Source organism: Lynx rufus, unplaced genomic scaffold (assembly GCF_022079265.1).
Source record: "Lynx rufus isolate CCGP_SWC_20201006 ecotype Redwood Valley unplaced genomic scaffold, mLynRuf1.p SCAF_4, whole genome shotgun sequence".
NCBI lineage: Eukaryota > Metazoa > Chordata > Mammalia > Carnivora > Felidae > Lynx > Lynx rufus.
The window spans coordinates 81,666,165-81,681,715 of record NW_025814856.1 but is presented as its reverse complement, the minus strand read 5'-3'; the positions used below and the strand labels follow the sequence as shown (position 1 = coordinate 81,681,715).

Sequence of the window (15,551 nt, the reverse complement as noted above, 5' to 3'; positions counted from 1 at the left end):
CAACTCCTGACAGTGATCTGAAATATGCCAGGGAGGGGAAGAAAGATAAGAAGGGGAAGAAACATAAGAGTGTTCCAAAGGAACCAATTTTTTATTCCTACTGTGGTACTGAGAATGAAAAGAAAGAAACTAAGGGTACTCTTCCATATGTATGTGACTTTACATACTGCTTGACGTAAACAAGTATCACTCTGGGGCTATTGGGTAGATACTTATTTTTACAGCAGCACAGAACCCATTTTTACAAGTCAATCTGGTGGGCAGACTTCATGTTCCCAAGGAAAAGTTGAGACCTGTAAAACTTTTGGAACTCATTCACTACATTTAAAAAAAAAATCTCAACCCATAGCACCTTGTACCTTTACTTGTTTTTCCTCCCCTGGCATACCCCACGCATAATTATCATGAGAGAGTAATAGAATTGCCAAGTAGAATTGCAATTATTTTCAAATTAGGTGACAGGAATCTAAAGTTCTGACATGAAGCCAAACAACAATTCTCACATGGTGGCGAGGGGAAGGTAGACAGTGATTCGCTTCCAGTTCTGGAATCTTTCTGAGGTGTAATCGGAACTTTCTGTGTAGTGCAGACAGCCAATGGTTGGAGGAACACACTCTTCAGTGACGAGATGCCAGTCCCTGCCATTGTTTAGAGAATACTGGAGCTGCACACTGTGGGCGTCGCTGAAGGGCTTGCTACACCCCATGCTCATTTCAAACTGCAAGAAGGTCGATGCTGACACGTGGAAGTCCCAGGTCTCAGCATAACGAGGTTTTCCTACAAAAAAGGAAGAGTTTAATGGTAGCACATAATTGTTCTCTCTTTGCTTATTTGGCATCTGTGCTTGTAATGAACACTTTCAATAGCAAATGAAAACCATGTCTTATCTGAAGTGACTTTTTATCTCCCAATTAACTGTTGTTATTTGGGTTAGCCTAGACTTGGACATATGGCAGGCTGCTAATTTGAAAAGCGTTACCACCTTGAAGAGTCTTACATCTGCAATTCTGCAAATTATGAAACATGGGAATGTCTTCAGATAGAGATGTTTTGCTCTGCTTTCAAGAAACCTTAGATCACACATGAAGGACAGTTCTAACGCAGGCTGCCATTGAATGCACTGAGTTGTAGTAGAGGTCAATCCAACTCCTTTTGTCCCCAAGGGTCTCCCCCAGCACAGGCAGTTATGTACACAGTTTTGCATTAGACAGGCTCCTCTTGGGTTTTAGTTCATTTAGTCCTCTAGTTAATTAAATATTCTCCCCTTATCTGGTGAAAATATATACCTATGTTTTCAGTGAATATCAGAGCAGTATCCATAGAGAGACAGTCAATGCCGACTTGACCTCCTTGTATTCGGTACCAGCTGGCTTGCAAATCTATGGAGCCATCAAATTTGTCCTGAAACCCAGTTTGAGAGCTGTCATTCATTCCTATAAGGACATCATCCAAGGCCCACTGGGCTGAATGCTTGCCTGCAATCAGATGAATAAAGGCAGTTAGAGAAGGTTTATTACAGAGCAATATGAATACCTTTATGATTGTGATTTTAAATCATATTGTCTAGAAACTGAAAGCAAATTAAGAAGCATATAGCACAATGCAGCTTTAACTGTGTGCTCTCAATGCTACCAGGAAGGGTGGGGTGAGTAGTAACTTGCCGTGTTGGGGTTGCCACCATCGAAAAGCTGTAGCGGAGGTCTTTGCCTCCCGTGGCAGGTCAATGGAAATGATCTGTGGTTCCAGAAATGACATGAAGTCCAACTCTCGAAGCAAATGCCAGAGTATGCCGTTGTCATTTGAATACTGAACAACAAGCCCTGAGTTAAAAGACATAAATCCAGTTACTTGGACAGCTTTCCCAGGGCAAAAAAGGCAAGGAACAGTATTTTTTAAATGGCAAGACTGCAGCAGAAACTTCAAATTGCATCTCATAGAATGAGCGCACATTCATCTAACTTCCAAGGAATGAATTAGTAGACCTGAAGGCTCATCAATTCCTTGACAGTTTCTAATGCACCAACTCCCAGGAAATAGAGAGAAAAAAACCCAAAAAACAAAACCATAAGCTTTTTAAAAGACTACTCAGCTCTGTATGAGTGATGAGTAGGTTGGTAAGGGGGTTGTAAAAATCCACTCCAGATCATGCATTTGAATTTTAGATTCTGTCCTGAACATTACCAAGTCTCATATCATTATTATACACTCAGAAGAAATATCTCAATCTCCTCGGCACAAAATCAAGTAGTGTTTTTTTCTGCCGAAGCACAGACAGTAAGTAAGCATGGCCCAATCTGAAATTCTATTCAACAGAAAGATCCTTTTACTGGCACTTCATACTTTGTCAGACTTTAGTTACTGAAGCTGAAATGAAGTCATTTACTAAATAGCAAAGCAGAAAATTCATTCCCCTCCAATGTTAGTTCTGTCTTCCTTTCTGGGTCACCCTTCCCCTCTTCACCCACCCCATCTACCCAACACCCCTTCACCTGTTGCCAAAGTGACATGATTTATGGACCTGCTCATTAAAGTTATGGACGACATGTGCTGCCCCTGCTACCTCTTCTGGAAACTTTTCTATTTTAAAAGAGGACATGGGGAAAGTGTAAGGTTGGATGCAAAAAAAAAAAAAAATTGCTAATGATGAAATGGAAGGAATCAACAGGGTATCTATCTATCTATCTATCTATCCATCTGTCTATCCATCCATCCATCTATCCATCTATTGCTATTGATGGAAAGGGCAGATGGCTTTCCTGCATCTATCTAATTGTCTATCCCATAACTGTTCCTAAGACTGCATATTTATAATTATGATGGGGGATACCAAAGTACTTTCTGGGTATTCATAGAAATTATGTTTGGTAAAGTTGTATTTGTTATACTAATTTGTAATACCTTAACCTTTTTGGAAAGTTTTAAAGTTTACTTATTTTGAGAGAGAATGCATACACACATGTGCATGAGTGGGGGAGGGGCACAGAGAGAGAGGGAGAGAGAGAATCCAAGTAGGCTCTGCATCATCAATGCAGAGCCCAATGTGGGGATTGAACCCATGAATTGTGTGAACTGAGACAAAACCAAGAGTCGGACACTTAATGGACTGAGCCACCCAGGAGCCCTAGAAAATTTTAAATCATTAATGGTACATACAATAACTTTTTAATTTCTACATTATTGACTGATAGGAATTTATTAATCCTTTTATCATGCTGAACAACTAAGAGTTTACTAAAACTAAGTTTCAGGAACTATTAGGATAAAATATAGAACCAGAAGAAAGCCTTTTAAGGCTAATTGATTGCACATGGATTTATTGTCACCACATCTGACAAGGAATGATGCCAGGAACAACAATGACTAACATGCAAAAAATGAGAAATCTCGGGAAAATTAATCTTACCATATTTAAAATAGATATCATCATTTTTAATGAGAGCATAAAAATAGCACAAAGAAGAGGAAATCTTTGGGGAGAGAGCGTGATGTATACAGGTGTAGTTAGATTGGCAGTTAGAGCTTCAGTGGGTGGCTGTAGATGCATGTATTGGAGGAAGAGAGTCAACTAAAGTTCATGAAGAAAATGGCAGGTAGTCTGTTTCTGGTCTTTATTCTAGTTAAGTTGAGGAATGGCTGACAAAACTCTCACCCCTAACCCTTGATGTTTGCTCAAAATATGTCCTATTGGCTTTTAATGTGATTTTGGGTGAAAGAGTGGACACTTCAAAATTTAGTTTTTCTTGTGGTTATTAATTTGTGTTGACAGGGTTTACATTTAATTAGATGAGAGAGAGAGAGGGAGAGAGAGAATAATTTAGACAGTCATCTGTCTGAGGGGTGACCTATCCAGAAGGTAGATTACAGTACCAGAAAGGAAGCATCATGAGAATAAAATCTCACTGGCTGGTCCTTTCTAATACCCTCTACTCAACGTATGGTCTCAGGACCAGCACCTGTATCTGCTGGGAACAGGCTTTACCTGTGGTGGTTAAAACATGTCCACAAATTCTTTGACACTCTTCCCTTCAAAGAGTGGAGCTTAATTCTCCTTTTCTGTGTGTGTGTGCCATTGGACTTAGTAACTTACATGTAATAAGCAGAATATGGTAGGAATGACAGTGTCTGACTTTTGACACTAGGCCATAAAAAGCATTGTGCTTTCTTCCTTGCTCTCTCTCATGGATCTCTTGCTCTGAGGAAAGCTAGCTGACGGGTAATAGGGGACACTCAAACAGCCAAGGGACAGGTTCACACAGTGAGAAACTGAGGCCACTTGCCAAACAGCCATGTAAATGAGCATCTTGGAAATAGATCCTCCAACCCTGGTTGGGTCTTTAGATGACTGCCCCCCTCCTGGCTTTTATCTTGTATGCAACTTTATGGAAGATCCTGAGCCAGAGCCACCCAGCTAAGCTGTTCCTGAATTCCCAACTCACAGAAATGAGAAGATAACTAATGTTTGTTGCTCTAAGCCACTCATTCTTGGAGAAATTTATACCAACCCAGTTCTGCTGAGTCAGAACCTACATTTTGAAGCTTCCTAGAGGATTCAGGTATCAATGAGAAGCATGACTCAAGGGGTCCATATTCCATTTGGTTTCTGCTTACAATCCTTTTCCTCATTTGCTTTTTTAGGAGGGTCACAAGAAAGTCTAGGATTAGGGCCCAATCCCAAAGGACAATAAAGGAGTGCCTTCCAGAGAAGTATGAAAAAAATGAAGGAATTCAAGAAAGGGAAACAGCAGTATCTATACTTTATGTAAATTGTTGAGTCCCATTAGCTGTGTCATCTGACACATGGCACATGTGAAAAAAAAACCAAGCCATTTTAGCTCATCTACTGAGTGTTTTCCGCATGTACAACATTTCTCTTTTTAAATTACAACTCCATCTGCGTTCTGCCCAGTCTTATTGAAAATAGCCTAATTTTGGTTTTAATTCCAAATATGTAAATTAATGCTTCAGCTTGAGTAAGTAAAAAATCTTTACTTTCATCAACTGGAAGAGATTTGTTCAAGGATTTAGGCAGATTTACATTTTAACAACCCGTTTTCCAGACAAGGCCTAGAAACGCCTGTGGGGTGTCAATTACAAGGCTAGCAATGAGTTTAAGAAAATGGCTCAAGAGCAAGTTGAGAAAAGTTGCTTGTTGCTAAAAGGATCTTAAGGGGGGGCGCCTGGGTGGCGCAGTCGGTTAAGCGTCCGACTTCAGCCAGGTCACGATCTTGCGGTCCGTGAGTTCGAGCCCCGCGTCGGGCTCTGGGCTGATGGCTCAGAGCCTGGAGCCTGGTTTCCGATGCTGTGTCTCCCTCTCTCTCTGCCCCTCCCCCGTTCATGCTCTGTCTCTCTCTGTCCCAAAAATAAATAAACGTTGAAAAAAAAAAAAAAAAAAAAAGGATCTTAAGGGAATCTGCCCAGAGGCTAAGTGTAGAGCAGAACTTTCATGTCTATGACAAGCGGATGCTTCCCAGAATACTCTGGTCAGTTCTCCTCTTTAAAGTTCATATACACATAGGGATACGGATCTGTGATTTTCAGAAGAGTCATACACACAATTGCTACACTGTTCCAACCACCAAGTATTTTACAGTAATTTTATTACCAAGATTAAAGAAAATGTTAAAAAGCTCTACCTCTCCAATCAGGAAATAAGGTCTTGAGGACAGGACCCTGTCTTCCTCTGTAGCCCTCAAAGCTCCTGCCTGTGCCCCGGGGGCAGAGAACATGTTCCATAGATAGTCACGTGTTTTGAACTACTTGTTATTTCTGTAGGGTGATCTTGTAAAAATTTACATAAGATTATATCGTTGCCTGGGCTAAGAGCCCTCAGCTGGTGTCCAAGATGCATGGATTCAGACCCCATCTCCTTACCGTGGCTAGCAAGGCTCTCTGCACAACGGGACTTCTGCCCCTCATCTCCAGGAGTTCCAAGCCACACTAGCCTCCCTCCTTCCTTCCTTCCTTCCTTCCTTCCTTCCTTCCTTCCTTCCTTCCTTCCTTCATCTCTTTCTCCCTCCCTCCCTCCCTTTCTTTCTTCCTCTTAAACTATTTTTTTTTAATGTTTTATTTATTTTTGACAGACCGTGCACAAGTGGGGGAGGGGTAGAGAGAGGGGGGACAGAGGATCTGAAGCGAGCTCTGTGCTGACAGCAGGGAGCCCAACGTGGGCTCGAACTCATGAACCATGAGATTATGACCTGAGCTGAAATTGGATGTTCAACTGAGACACCCAGTCACCCCCACACTAGCCTTCTTTCTGTTCTCCAACATCAGAATTCTTTTCTACTGGCCTTTGCTGTTTCTTCTGACTTGGAAAACTTGCCCTGAGCTCATCCTGTGCTGCCTCCTTTTCATCCTTTAGATTTCAGTTTAAATGTCACTTCCTCAGTGAGCCCCCTCCCAGATCACTCTATCTAAATCAAATCTCCCCATCAACAACTGGCCATCTCTTCAGGTGATTTATTTCTGTCTAGCCTGTCAATTTAACATCTTGCTTATTTCTTTTCTTTATTGTCTATTTTCTGATTCTTCTCACTAAAATGGAAGTGTCCCTATGGATGGGGCTTTTGTCTGCTCTGGTCAGGGCTTCTTCCGCTTCTGGCACTTGGTGGTTTGGACTTGGGGTCCCCTTCACCACACTGTCTCTTTCTCTCTGCCACATAGTTGGCAACACCTAGAATCTATCCAGCAGCAGCTTGTCCTGCATGCTGGAATGAGGACCTCAGATGAGCCTCAATGAAAATGTAGCACTAAGAAGAAATCTTACTGTTTTAACCCACTGAGATTTAAAGGGTTGTTCCTTATTGCACCATAACCTAGCACATCTTGAATAACGTGTCACATGATTGGAGACACTGTATCCACAGCCTAGAATGGACGTGGCTTAGAGCAGATTCTTGAATAAATCTTTGTTGAAGAGATTAGGGAATGCAAAATGGTCTGTAAAACGTTCTAAACTTTTAAAGAAACTTTTACCTCTACAGAAACTTTTACAGAAACATCTACAGATGTTTCAGTAAATATACAATCTGGATAATTACTAGACTAAAAGTACTGAGATACTCAGAAAATGTCATGAAACGTCTCAGTTAGTGGTGACATGGCCAAGGACATTTAGGATTGACCATTAGAGCTATCACTAGCTCCATGGACTCACAGGTACAGTTTAAGCCAATATGTTTTTTATTTTATATTTTTTTTAACATTTATTCATTTTTGAGAGACAGAGAGAGACAGAGCATGAGTGGGAAAGGGGCAGAGAGAGAAGGAGACACAGAATCCAAAGCAGACTCCAGGCTCCAAGCTGTCAGCACAGAGCCCAATCCAGGGCTCGAACTCACAAACCATGAGATCATGACCTGAGCCGAAGTCAGATGCTCAACCGACTGAGCCACCCAGGTGCCCCTAAGCCAATATGTTTTATACAGTCATGCCTGAGATAATAAACTTACATACTACAAAACTCTTTATGTGCCTTTCATGAGATCAAGGTTTGTAGGAGGACCCTTCTGAGAAGCCCACAGATTTTGTATTAGGGAAACTCATATTTGGGTTCCTTAAGGATCCCATCCTACTCGCAGAGCTCCTGGAGGCCACTTATATATGTTACAGGCCTTTTGCATTTTTTCAGAACTGAACCACTGAGGCAGGAGATGGTATGGATGCCTAGAGAAGTGGAGTTCTGGGCAAGGAGAGAAGCAGTATGCAGGAGGTTAAGACATCCATTCTGGAATGTGCATCAGTGGTTTGAATCCCTGCTCATTCACTTACTGACTGCATGATCTTGGGTAAGTTGCTTGACCTGCTTGTGTCTCAGTTTCTCTATCTGTAAAATTGGACTAATAGTACCTATGGCAAAGAGGTATGATGGAGATTAAATGAATTAACAGATAAAACACTTGGAATAGTGCCTTGCATATATCAGGTGCTCAGGAAAAGTTAATGTTTATCCTTACCAAGAACTGTTCCTTCTACCAAAGGATACTAGTACCCCCAGAACGTTTATGGCCAGGGTCTGATCTGCATTCAGTAAATAACACCCTATGCAAAAACTTCTAGCCCCGCACTAAATGTAAAAGTCTCTTTTTCTTCCTATTGAAAGTTATAAAGGAATTGCATTCCTTAAAACAAATAGACTCTGATAGGATCCATGAGCTTTTCAGGCTTAAGGATCTAGATGAGGAACCTAAGACATCATGGCTCCATGCAGCTACCCATTTAATGATGGAAAAGAGAAGAGAAAGAAAGTGTCTCAGTTTGCAAAATCCTGGCCAAACTTTGGGAAGAAAAAACACTAATGTGCCAATAGTAACTATAATTTCTATAGAGATATAGCAACTTACCTTCATTTCTAGCTCTTGGTTTGATGCAGGTAATCCCTGAAGTTTTGCTTCCAATTTGTATATAAAACTGAACGAGTCTGGTGAAAAAAACCCCAAAAACCCAAACTTCAGTTTATTCATAAATAGGTAAGTTCAGAAGAGATTTAACCTTCTGTGTTTTGACACAGAAAATTTTAAAAAAATTCTGTAATTCTGAAATGTTACTTTTAAACACAACGGGCATATGAAAATCAGAAGCTGCATAGATTATGTAGCAAGTTAATTCTATAAGCATTTTAAAAAGTTTCCTAACAACCATTAATTTTATTCTGCAACAATGATTTAAACAAAAGGAAACAATTGAACTTCACTTCATTGTGAAAGTCTGGCATAATTTAGTGAAATCACTGAAATGGTCATTCCTTAGATTGAGATCATACTATTCTTGGAAATTCAGGATGAAGAAAAAACTAACATTAAGAAGCCAAATGCTGCATTAGTTTAGGGCCACATAATTACTTATATTGCTGACTTAGACTTGGATGGTTTAATTTTTCACAGCTGACACTCACTCAGTGTGATGTAAATTAGCCCTCCATCCATAGTAAACCAACAGAGAGGGCCTACATACATGACAGGAGCCCACTGTGACAACTTAGAAGGAAAGGGAATGAGACTAAAGGCAGAAAAAACGTGACACAGAACCCCAGATTTTAGTGAGGACAAGGCCTATAAGCTTAAAATATTTCTTCTGCTTCCCTTCTTCCGATTCTCAAATAATTTAATTGATAGTAATACAAAAAGCACAGTTTTATTTTAGGTGTGCTACTATTTCATTTGACCTTAAAACTAAGCAGTTCTTTATTTTACCAGTAGGTGTCAGTATAGGTATTTTAAATTTCAGGAGCAGTTTTTATTTTTATTTTATTATTATTATTATTATTATTATTATTTTTAGAGGGCTCCACACCCAATATGGGGCTTGACCTCACAACCTGAGATCAAGAGTCAGATGCTCTACCAACTGAGCCGGTCAGGTGCCCCTGGGACAGTTTTTAATAAGTGAATACAAATACACTTCGATAAACGGAATGTATCATTTTCAGACACAAAATTTAAAGTTGAAAAAAAATCCTTGCTTCACCTGGCATATATGAAAATAATATCAAATAGTCTTCATAGTAACAATGAACTTTAGACAACCAAGCTGACATACATTAGACACACAGACTTTGGTGATGTCTGTAGGCTGGTTAATGAATTGTGATATACATTTTGCAGAAACTATTTTATTATGGAGTTGAAGTTATACTTCATTTTTAAATATCAAAATATATAGAGAGAAACCTTATTATGTAAGTCCTCAATAGGATAACAGAGTGTTTTAGGTTTGACCACAAGGCATGGTGAATCTTCATGGAGAAGTGTACCAATAAACTATTCACCTGATACTCCTGGTGTCCAGAGGGACAGTCCTTGCTTCCCTTTTCCCGGGGCCATTGAAGTAGAGAGATTTGCCATCATTCAGTGTTCCACAGCCAGTTCCAACCTGGCCTCCAGTTATCTTATACCACAGAGGGCTGAGCTTCCCCTCAAACCTATCGAACATCTCACTGTGATTAGGGACATTAGACACACAGGTTCCTTGTGCAGCTTCCAAGAAAAGAAATACACAGGAGAGAGGCTTTGTTGAAATCATGAAACATTAGAAGGTACATTCAGAGCCCGGGCTAAAGAAGCATTTCCACAGGTGTTAGGGGAAAGAAGCCACATGGAAAATCTGTATCTCACAATTGTCTGTCTGAAGTACAGCCATCACTACTATCATTACAAAACACTATTCCACCTCTATCATTTTTTATTCCTTAGTAGAGAGACACTGGGAACCACACATTTCCATGGTTCTTGCTACTCAGAGGATTTGTGCAAACTGACAGATTTTGTCCACAATAAAATGTGTTCCTTTGCTGTCCTTCTATCAGAGGATCAATAAGGAGAGTTAATCTCAGATTTAAAAAAACACACCCTTGAAACCAGGAGTGGCTGGGCACTCCACAGAAGGCCTGCAACAACATATGTTCATCTTTGGTCATGCGCCAGAAGAAGGGCAGAGCACTGAAAACCTGGGAGGAATCCTTTTGAAGTTGCCTCCAGGAAAAACTCTACAAAAAGATTTTTGAAGCTTGTAACATTTTCTCCAATTTTACTCTTTAATCTCAGCTCCCTTTTTATTTTTCCTTGTAGCAAGAGCCAACGGTGACCATGGTCAGAAATATTTCTCTTGTAAAGTCCTCTTTTGGCAGCCCTGGATTTATCATTTCTTACACTGATTTTTACTTTGCATGTATAAAATTACATGCCGTATAAAAAGCAATGTAAAGAACACAGAGAGCCCCTTGCAGCCAAGTGGTCAAGGAAGAGCTTAGGTTTGAGTTCTAGAGAATGACTTGCTAGAGTTTGAAGCCTAGCTACAGCAATTCCTAGCTGGGTGACCTCGGGAGAGATACTAAGCCTCTCTGTCTTGGTTTCCTCAAATATAAACAAGGACAATAATAGTATGTACAATGGCATAGGGCTTTTGTTAGAATTCAGTGAGATGAAATGAAAAGCACTTACTATAGTGCCTCATAAAGCAGAGCCTAAAGCAATGTTAACTACTATCAGTTTACTAATAAATAAATCTCTTTTAGGGAGTGAAATTGGCATTACCATGGTTTTTTTCCTTAGGCAGCTCAAAACTACAGAATATCTTAGCACTTCAAGGGCCTGGGTGGCAAATTCCTACAATTAGGACTTAAAGAAGAATCATCTCAGAATCTGTTTCCTTGGAAGAAGTAACATGGCATACAGTAACCAGAGATTAATATTTTACAAACAAACCACCAGATGCATGTCTGTGGCCTTACCGGTGTAGCCCAGGTCACAGAAACACACCCCTGAAACACAGTCCCCATGGCCACTGCAGTAGCTGGGACAAGGCTCGGATATGTACACTCCATCCAAACCAAAGGGAGGCACGTTCTTCTGTGAGCTGCTCTCCTGAATCCATCGGAATCTGGTTTTACTGTCAGGAAAAAACAACACATGTGTTTCTTATACCAACATTGCGTACAAAAGCACTGAAATACAGAGCGGTTCAGAAAAATTAAAAAAAGATTAATGTTTATTTGAAAGTCATGTCTTCTTGATTGGACACTTGACCTTCATAATAAGGTGTCTCTCTCACAGCTTTCTTAGCCTATTTTTCTTCTTCAGCCTGTTTTCTTTCTCAGCCTGTTTATTTCTTCTTCAGCCTAAATGTTTCAATACCAGGAGGATTATCAGGTACAGAAGATTTTTGATGGCCAGAAATGTAATATAGGTTTTTACTTGTATATTTTCCATCTCATACTCTTTTAGTAACAGAAACCAGAAAGGTATTCCTTTCACTTAATTAGTATTTCTCCCTTCCATTGCACTAATTTTATGGGTATTTTCAGAAGAGGCCATTTAGGAATTTTTGAGACCATCAAATAGAATGCTGTTTGTTAAGACATATAAGGGGGACTCTAGCTATTTGCCACTGATGTGATTCTGACAGGAAAGAGTTAAGTTCATACTAACAATGCTACTCCTACCTGTTGGCTCCCTCTTCATCTCTCAACTTCAAATCTCTAAGACACTCATTCTGTGGACTCTTAGCAACCAGCTGGGCTGCCAGTGACCACTGGTTTCTGCCAATGAACAAAAGAGAGACCTGGTTCCAGTGCTTCAAAATCCTGGAACACCAGTGGGCTGGGCTGTTGCCCAGTGCTTCCTCCTCCACAACATTCTGGACACTGCCAAATGAACACTTGTCCCAGTTGCTTCCCAGCCTTTGCAATCCCTTCAGGACATCTCTCTTTTCAAATATATGGAAACCCATCCACATCTATAATATCACACCAGGAAAACACCTCTTCCTTCTCAGTTCTACTGACATCAGAGAAGGAAGATGGATTAGGTTACCCGGAGTCCAATTAATTTTGCTGCCAATATTTATAGACGTGTGAGTGAATCCAGTTTCTTAGTAAATAAGGGTAAAGAATCTTAAAGATTAATGAAGATTGTCAAGGATCACTATAGACAAAGTTGGTTCCTTGTCCTCTCCATTATTGTGGAAATAATACAGTAGTGTCAGAATTCATTTCTTTCTAGCTCTTCATAGCTTTGATTATTTGGCAACACAGAACCATCAACCTGGATTTTTTTCTTCATTATTTTAAGTTACCTACTCTTGGCAAATCCGCAGTATGTAACCAAAAATGGTGTTTACTAGGTAAGTGTTCAGAGATTAATCACCTATTACTGCAAGTCTTAGCACACATTCTTCAGTGTGTTAAGAGGTAGGTAAACATCTTTTATTTCCTTTGAAACTAATTCAAAATATGTTGGTTTTATTTTTTAAGACAAAAGACAAAGCAAAAAAAAAAAAAAGAAAAAAGAAAGAAAGAGAAAAAAGAAAATACAGTGGTAGTGTCATGGACCTGGGGAAAATTCCTCCGTTTGGGGTTGTAATGTTATTTAGGTTGTGCAGATGTTTTTCCTCTCAAAGGAAGTAAATGGAATTAATGATCAGCAGCTTTTGCCAATTGCTGCCTTTAAGGAAAATGGCAAGGCTTCTGTGCTCCTCTCAAAAGACAGGTGTATCTTTTGATAAAAAGGAAAACATGCCAATTCTCTGATACAAGTCCTCTTTGATTAAAAGTCATTCTTATCTCTTCCTTTTCTGTTTCTATAATAGAGAGAAACAATAGATGCACAACTTCTATCCCATGGAAAGTAAGAAAGAGGTAAGAACAAGTTTCCTCTACTCTAAGTCCTCCTATTTGGGCAAGATCAGGGCATCTCTATTGACTGCCCTACTTCATGGAAGAAGCAGGCTCAGGTTGAGGCCCAGAAGCATTTAGAAGGTTGAAGATTCCCACTGTTGGGTAAATCTAGATGCTTGGGTAATCTGATAATGAATGAAGGGCAAGTGAAACACTTTCACCCATCTGTTTCTTGGGAGTCCCTATTATTTTCATAACAATAAGAGAACGAGGGTCTGGTCTGGCCAGAGAGAGGAGGCACCCCTAGGTCTAAGACTCCTATTGGCCCAAGAAGCAGAGTGCACTGTTAGATATTTGAGAAGGTACAAGACCTCAGGAGCTCAGAATTAAGGAATCCACATTTAAATAAAGAAAAAACAAAACAAAACAAAATGATGAATTATTTGGTTAATAGGGTGAGTCCAGGACATGATGAATCATAGCTAAGAGTCCTAGCTGGGAGCCCATATTTCAAAGAAATAGGGCAAGACATTGTACCTCTTTTCCTTCTCTTTATCTTTGCTGGATGGCTTTTAGTTGGCAGGTGTAAACCAAAGCAAGAAAGCTTTCACCATTCACGACATCAGCCAAGTTTTGCTTCATTTAAATTTTTCCAAGTTGTGCCTGGTTCCCGATGCCTACTGCTGCTCTGTCCTACTCTCCACTGCACAGTCTTGGAACTGAGCACGAGAAATTAGCAACCTCAGGGTTGCTGGAATAAAAAGAAGGACTACTAAGAAATTAACTAAATAACTGTCGTCATGGGGGCACCTGGGTGGCTCAGTCAGTTAAGCGTCCGACTTTGGCTTGGGCCACGATCTCATGGCTTGTGGGTTCCAGCCCTGCATCAGGCTCTGCGCTGACAGCTCAGAGCCTGAAGCCTCCTTCAGATCCTGTGTCTCCTTCTCTCTCTGCTCTTTCCCTGCTCATTCTCTGTTGCTCTCTGTCTCTCAAACCAGAATAAACGTTTTAAAAACAAAAAAACTGTTGTCATGGAGAGACCATCAGAAGAAGGAAAGAAAGAAATAGGCCAAAGTGAGGTGGCTGTTTCATTTCTTCTCTGAAGAAATAGGTGGTTTCTGACAGTTAAAAGTTATCTTGTCTGTTTCTTGAAATGCCTTCTAATTCTTTGCCTAAGAGCTGTTTTCTTATAATAGGATACTTGTTCATCAAACTGTTTCTGAATCTTTGCTTGAAAACCTCTTTTTATACCAGCAAAAATCTACCATTCCTGGGATCCCACATGCTTCTACCATGTTATAAGAGATTTGGTATGCAGAGAATTTTTTAAGTTAGTTAATTTATTTATTCATTCATTCATTCATTCATTCAGACAGAGCCAGAGAGAGGCAGAGAGAGGGAGAGAGAGAGAATCCCAAGCTGGCTTTGCGCAATCAGCATGGAGGCCAATGTGGGGCTCAAACTCATGAACCATGAGATCATGATATAAGCTGAAATCAAGACTCAGCTGCTTAACCGACTGACCCACTCAGGTGTCCCAGGAATTTCTTGATGTGGCACCATGAATTCATCCCTCTCTCTATGTTAGGATATTCACTGCTCACTATTGGAATGGCTTTGTCAACTGAAGACTGGATAACTTTCATCCTTGGACTAGTTCTTCTCTGGGTACTGATACTACTCATATGAATATTATAGTGGAACAATGGAGAAGGTTAGTCAAAGACAAAGTATTATGCTGTCCACCTACAGAATAAATTTCCAATTGAATTTATTGCAGGAACCAGAACGAGACTGTTACCCATTCTTGTATGCAGAACCAGACCACAAGTATCTTACTTTTATTTACTCTTCTTAAATATGAAATAAATTATAGTTTTAAAGCTATAGCTACAACAATAACAACAAAAAGAAGTAGGTCAAAGTTAAGCTAATAAGCATGTCTAGATTCCACATAGTTTATCTTTTTTAAATTTTTTTTTTTTTTCAACATTTTTTATTTATTTTTGGGACAGAGAGAGACAGAGCATGAACGGGGGAGGGGCAGAGAGAGAGGGAGACACAGAATCGGAAGAGGCTGCAGGCTCCGAGCCATCAGCCCAGAGCCTGACGCGGGGCTCGAACTCACGGACCGCGAGATCGTGACCTGGCTGAAGTCAGACGCTTAACCGACTGCGCCACCCAGGCGCCCCTAGTTTATCTTTTTTAAAGTAGTGGAGACATAGTCTTGAAATTATTCATGCTATTAATGTGTGTGTGCACATGTGGGAATGAGCTATCCGTGCCTTTTCAGGGAGACACAGCAGAATGCAGAATAATGATTTTTCTGAACAGCATGGAATTTATTTTGGAAAACATTTTATTTTTTTAAAATTGTTTTTAATGTTTATTTATTTTTGAGAGACAGAGTGAGAGCGGGGGAGAGGTAGAGAGAGAGGGA

The 15,551-nt window shown here is 40.1% G+C and overlaps 1 protein-coding gene across 2 annotated transcripts in view; it reads right to left on the bottom strand.

Moving 5' to 3' along the window:
• Positions 1 to 15,551, bottom strand: part of RELN (reelin) — a 528,348-nt gene that overhangs the window by 93,739 nt on the left and 419,058 nt on the right. For both annotated transcript variants that reach the window (XM_047096965.1, XM_047096964.1), the window contains exons 29-34: positions 11,228 to 11,385; positions 9,767 to 9,974; positions 8,343 to 8,419; positions 1,662 to 1,820; positions 1,287 to 1,475; positions 504 to 777 (exon numbers count right to left, since the gene is read on the bottom strand). In XM_047096965.1, coding sequence (XP_046952921.1) covers positions 504 to 777; positions 1,287 to 1,475; positions 1,662 to 1,820; positions 8,343 to 8,419; positions 9,767 to 9,974; positions 11,228 to 11,385 — 1,065 coding nt within the window. The remainder of the gene's footprint in view (positions 1 to 503; positions 778 to 1,286; positions 1,476 to 1,661; positions 1,821 to 8,342; positions 8,420 to 9,766; positions 9,975 to 11,227; positions 11,386 to 15,551) is intronic.